The sequence below is a fragment of the Podarcis erhardii genome, assembly GCF_964252035.2.
Source record: "Podarcis erhardii genome assembly, chromosome: 13".
Lineage (NCBI taxonomy): Eukaryota > Metazoa > Chordata > Lepidosauria > Squamata > Lacertidae > Podarcis > Podarcis erhardii.
In genome coordinates this window covers 19855143-19861460 of record NC_138502.1, presented here as the reverse complement: position 1 = coordinate 19861460, position 6318 = coordinate 19855143, and the positions used below count along the sequence as shown (strand labels likewise).

At 49.2% G+C, this 6318-nt stretch overlaps 1 protein-coding gene across 1 annotated transcript; it reads right to left on the bottom strand.

Moving 5' to 3' along the window:
• Positions 1-2810: 2810 nt before the first annotated feature.
• Positions 2811-5554, bottom strand: LOC309327429 (claudin-9-like). The gene has a single exon (XM_081836694.1). The coding sequence runs from the start codon at positions 4864-4866 to the stop codon at positions 4210-4212; it is 657 nt and encodes a 218-aa protein (XP_081692820.1). The 5' UTR covers positions 4867-5554; the 3' UTR covers positions 2811-4209.
• Between the last annotated feature and the right edge of the window lie 764 nt (positions 5555-6318).

Here is a 6318-nt window from a genome sequence, read left to right as displayed (position 1 = left end):
GGCAACTCTTTTGAAGGAAGGTTTCAGCCCAAAGTGGGAAGCAATGAGAGTTCCTGAACATGTACAAATCCCCCCCCCCCCATACGTATATCTGGGGTTGGGGAAAGATTTTCAGTTTAGCGGTTTTGTTATTCAAGAGGATATGATCTTTTAAACCTCTCCTTGAGAAATTAAGCACCGCTTGTCTACACAGAGCAAACACCATATGCTGCTCCATGGGCTTCTGGTACGTACTGGATTTAACCCCCTCTCCTCATGTGATCTGTGGGTTTCACCTGGACTGGGGAGGGCTGTTGTGTGGAGTGAGGTGACTCACATCCTCTTTCTCCCTTTCTCTTCATTTCAAGGAAATGCTTGCCATTCCCTATGAGCTAAATTCAAAGAACAAGTGTCATTGATCGCCATGCCACGAAACTCATTAGGTTTCTAGCCTCTTTTAGACAGTTAGGAAAGGCAGGTGACAGAAACCCTGCCTGTATTTCCGCTGAGCGGGAGAGATGGCATCAGCACATAATGTATGGATAGAATAACATTAATTTGCTGTTTTTAATTATATTTATGCATTAAATTAATTATTTATTATTACATTTACTTTGCTCACAAGCTCAAGGTGGCATGTGTGCTTCTCCCTCCCTCCGTTTCATCCCACAACAACCCTGTGAGGTAGGTTAGCCTGAGAGTTAAGCAGCTCAAGGTCACCCAGTGGCTGAGTGGGAATTTGAGTCCTGGTCTCCCAGAGTACCAGCCCATTATAACAGTTTACACAGCCCTTCTGGACCAAGCCAGTGACCCCCCCTCTAGTCCAGCATCTTGTTCATACAGATGCCTGTGGGAAGCCCAAATTGTGTCCTAATTGCTGTGCAAAGGATATTTGTTAAGTTGTGGGTGAACATATCAGACGACACAGCGATTCTTCAAACAGCTCTTGTTTATTCACAGGCCAGAACAGAAGTGAACTGAAGGGTTCAGCCTGCCTGCTTATATAGAGCTCCGCTAGAACGTAACAGTAACCATTTTCTGTAACTATCCAATCACTGAACGTCACTTTCAATCCCTTATTTGCATATGTGGACCTCAGTGAAAACTATCTACAATATCCCCCTGCTGGCCCAGGGTGAGAACTTCAGTACATAACAATATTAGTTCCCTGTAGAGCTATATCCAGGTTTAACAAGGCACCAATCAAAATATCCTTGGCTAGGCCCTGACAGGCTAATGTGGCATCTCTGGCAGGCAGCAGCAGTGCTCTGAGCTGCGCCATGTGTCGGGGGGGCTGCCATTTTGATTTCCCACAGTGTCCCAGACTGTGGCACTACAGTGCAGGGGGTTGTTTTGGGAAATAAAAATGGCAGATCCAGATGCCACTCACAGCACCGTGAGCTGAGGGGAAAGAGAGCCCTGGCAGCTGCCCAATGCCCAGCTGGAAAAGTCACACACTTTGCATTGTAGATCGGTGTGTGCATCTGTAGTTTGCATTCAGAACACAGGTGTTCATCTGAGCTGAGGATCAGCCTAGAAAACGTGGTGTGTGCGCGCTCTCTCTCTCTCTCTCTCTCTCTCACACACACACACACACCATCCATTCTTCAATGTCAGGCCTTCATACTGCAACATTTAAAGCAGTAATAAGGAGCAGAGTGCCTCTGAGCATGGGCAAAATGAATTTCTCTCAGAAGTTCCCTTGTATCTGGGAGTAAAGGGGACTAGTTTCAGCTCAGCTGCAGAGCGCATACCTTACATCCAGAAGGTTCCAGCATCTTCTGGTAAATGCGGGAAAGAGCCCCCACTGAAACCCTGACAAGCGGCTGCCAGTCATTGTCAGTACTGAGCTCTCTCTCTCTCTGGATTGATGGTCGGACTCGGAATAAACCAGCTTCCTCTGTCCCCTTCCCCCACATATAAACACACCTTGTCAGCCCTTTGGCCTTCCCGTTCATTTACACTCGCATTCTCTTTAATAAAGAGACACATTTTTCTACTCCAGGACAGCCTCTGATCTTTGGCCTGTGCTGGTTGGGATGCTTAATTTGAGTTTTGTCCCAGAACCATTTTTTTAAAAAAAAACAAAACCCTCAAATCTCCCCCATCAGGCATTATCTGGGAGAGTTCGCCCCCCCCTTTCCTTTTTTACTTTCAAGCGGGCTGAAAAGGTACCCCTGATGCAAAAATGTTTGAAATGCCTTTCACTCACCGCCTGCCAACAGATTCGGGAGTAGGGGTGGGGCTTCAGAGTCCAAAGGGGCACAGCTATCAGGCAAGTGTGAGCCCCAGGACCTGTTTGTTTGACGATATATACCAATGATGCTGTCCAACACTTTAGTCTTCAACTGGTGGGTTGGGACCCACTACTTGCTGGTGTCAGATAGGTTATTAATAGTACACCACTATAAAATATAGAACTGGAAATATATGTCAGAGTTCCTGTGCCTCCATTTCATAAGAGCCTGAGAAGGCTGGGGGCTTTGCTAAGGAAGCACCTTGAATGGCAGGGCATGAGTAAATGAAGCGGTGAAGAAGAGTCCTCCTGAGCTTATACAGAGTGCCTTTCCTCAGAAATAGTCCCCAAACAGGGAAACTTAGAGCTTCTATGTCAGGCTGAGTGATGTGTTATATGCACAAACTCCTGACACACTCCACCTATTACAAATGAAGCACTTTTCAATATATTTTCAATATATTCACTATCATTCTCCCCACATTTGTTTCTGTGTCCCCCCTCCCCTCCCTTTGTAATTAGGCTTTGCTCTCACTTTCCAAAAGGTCTGCAGTCCCCTTTCCTCACCCCAAAAATAAGACCAGAGACAGATAGGTTACAAACATTTATCTTTTTTATCTGAATAATACAGTTTTCAGTAACACCACACAGACCTCTGGGAGGGAGTGATCACAAAAGGGAGTCCCATTTGACCCCTTCTTGCTCAAGGGAAAAGAGTTACCTCAGGAAGTCCACCCCACCCCACCCTTTCCTTAGGAAACTTCTGAGGGGGAAAAGGGGGGCAGGGCTGAGAATCCGGTTTCCCACCCCCATTCCAATAACAGAGGGGGGTGGAAGCCAGAACACCTGGGTTCTCTTCCCAACTCTTTGAGCGGAGGGGAGCCTAATGCATCTGGGGGTGTGAGAGAGACATAGATTTCCTCCTTGCACTGTCTGAGGCAGGCTGTGGTAGGGAGCAACAGGGGCAAAACATCCTCATCTGTTTGTCCAGGCCTCTAGGAGTAGCCAAAGCCCTGACAAATTATTAACCAGCAAGCAAATAGCACCAGTCCAAGGCAAAAGAGGGTCAGGGTCTCCTGCCACATCCTCCCTAGCCCCCCTGCACTCACCGAACCAAGGCTCTTGTTCCTCACTTCCCATTTTATTCTGCTATTATTCTCACACAAGCCTTGTGAGGAAGTGGTGCCTTGCCTCCATTCTCCACATCCCTTGTGGTCTCTTTGTTCTTGATATGCCAGGTTTGGGTAGGCTTGCTTACCCTGCCCATTTCTCCTTTGATTAGTTTCATTTCCACCCTCAAACCTCACCCCGTTAATTCCCTCTTTTGTTTCAGCCATGTCAGCATCCATTCGCCATTTCCAATATTAAAAACCACTTGTTCTCTCACTCCGTTTCCCCCTCACTTTTTGTTCCTGACGAAACTTTTTCGCATGAGCTGGTTCTTGCAGCAGAGCTGCTTTATAACAAGACAGACAGTCCTCCTCAGTGTTTCCTCTTTCTCTCATATTTAATTTCCCTGCCTCTTCTCATGTTTCTGCCTGCGTTTTGTTTGTTCACAAGTGCCTCTCCGTTCTCTCGCTTATCTGCCCCTATGCCTCCGTTCCCAAACAATAATTTGCTGGCTTAGCCATTAACTTGGCCCGTATTATCCTTGTCCCATCTCCCTGCTCTCATTTGCTCAGTCTCCTCAGGTACAATTTCTGCATTCCAGTTGTGTTTGCTGCCCCACTCATCTCTTTCCTAATTGTTTGTTCATTCTCTCACATATCCGTTTATTTGTTCATGTTTGCCCCTAATCTCCCACCCGCTCATGGTCTCACACATACACCTGTGCATGTGCATGCAACTGAGAATTGCCAGATATCACGGCTCAACCCATACCGATTGGCTTTGTCCCATTTTCCCCGCTGAAAAAGTCCTTGGGCCAGTAACTCCTGTCAGGGTTTGGGCCTAGCAACATCTGGCAAGTCTACCCTCCCCCCAACCACAGCTCTTCATACATAGTCCCTCTTGTCAATCCCACTGCCTGGAGGCGCAGTGGATCTTGCCGGGACGGAGTACCCAATGCGGGCTGGGTAGCGGTCTTCCCGTGGCGGGCAGGAGCAACATAGAAGAGACCCTCCGAGCAGCAGCAGTGCGGAAGCTGCCCAGCCAACATAAAGGGCGGCCCCCAGCTCCCTTTTCAAGGCCTCGACCACCATTGGGTTGTAGAAGTCGCGGATTATAGAGTTGGCCGACCAGCACACCGGGATGAGGGTCAGGAGACCCGAGATGATGAAGAGTGCCCCCGAGGTGATGACGATGCGTGCCTTGGCCCCCTCGTCCTCCACGCAGTTGGTGCACTTGGCTCCCACGATGCCCACCAGCAGTGCCAGGATGGCCAGCAGCACAGAGACGACCATGAGGGCCCGGGCGGCTTGGACGTCCTGCGAGAGGGCCAGCATGGAGTCATAGATCTTGCACTGCATCTGCCCGGTGCTTTGCACAATGCAGTTCATCCACAGCCCCTCCCAGATGATCTGCGCCACGACAATGTTGTTCCCGATAAACGCGGTGACCCTCCACATGGGCAAGGCGCAAGCGATGATGGCCCCTATCCAACCAACAATGCACAGGCCTATGGCCAAGATCTCCAGCCCTGCGGAGGACATTGTGAGAGGAGACTCGCTTTCTTAGCCTGCTGCAAGACGCGTACTCCTTCTTCCGCCACCCTCTGGGAGGGTCGGGGAACGCACGTTTTACCGGGTGGCAGTGTCCGAAGGCAGGCTGTCTTTTACAGGGATCGATGTGGGTGAGAATTCAAAGACACACGATCTTCAGAGTGAAGGATGCTGCAATGGGAGATAACGTATTTCCCCAAAGAGCAGCTTCAGACACTAAGTCCTGGAAGGATATTCCAGTGACTTGTGGGCCCAGGAAGAGGATTTCTGATGGGGCTCCTCTGCAAAACCGAGTCTCTTTATCGGACCGGTTGACGACACGGCTACAAAAGAGGCCTTCTTGTGTTACCTGCGACTGGGGATGCCAGCCTGGAAGATGGCAGTCAACAGCATCCAAGAGATGGTCTGTGATGTGGAGTCGTCCAGGGATACCTGTCCGTGGGGCGTCACTTTTATGAGCTTGGCCGGACCAAAGGCAGACAGGTACGGTGGAACCAGCAAAGGAAAGAGGCCCAGGAAGAAGCTGCTAGCGATGGTGGGAGCTGGACAGATCCTCCGTCTTCTCTTCCCCTCCCTGGTTTCGGCAGGCTGCTTGTTATTGAATTTGCTCTCCTTCACAGGTACCTGCTGTTGTCTAGAAGGATCCCGTGGGAGCCCGTGCTTAGGGACAGGGAGGGGCGGGTTATATGAACCCCCAACAGGTGGGTGGGAGGAGCAGGCAGCCCAAGCCGAGAAGGGCATTGGGGGTTCCATGGTAACGACAGAATGGGTGGTAGTGTCGAGGAGAGAGTTTGAATATTTCTTTATTTTCTGTTGGCGAGTTGGGAAGCTGCCCGTTCTAGAGGGGAAAGGGTGGGAGGGGAGGAGAAGGCTGAGAAAAACAATCAGAGGTGGAGAGAAGGAGGGAGGTGGGGGGAAAGAGAAAGAGCGAGTGATCAAGCGAGAAAGGGAGTTTCTGTGGTTGAATTCAAGAGGCACAGAGAAGTGGAACCTATCAGATATTCCCTGTGCCAGCCAACTTCCCTATGCAGCATCATGAAAGAATATGAATATGCAATATATTTAATAATAATGATTAATAATAATGATGACGACGACGACGATGATGGAAAGGGTGCCTAGTTAGAGGCACCCACACATCCCATATCATACCCATTGCACAAATGCAGCTCCCTCCAGGGTGGTGGGAGTCAGTGGTGGGGGAAACGTGTGGCCCACCAAATGTTTTTGGATTCCAGCTCCCATCATCCCCAGGCGAAACGGCCAATCTTCAAGGGCAATGGGTATTATAACCTGGGGAGCCAAAGATTTCCCATCTGTGGTGTGGGTGAATAGCAAGGGTATAACTTTGCAATTGAGACCCTGTGAACTTGAGTGGGGAGAGCCAAGTTCAAATAATAATAATAATAATAATAATAATAATAATAATAATAATTTATTCTT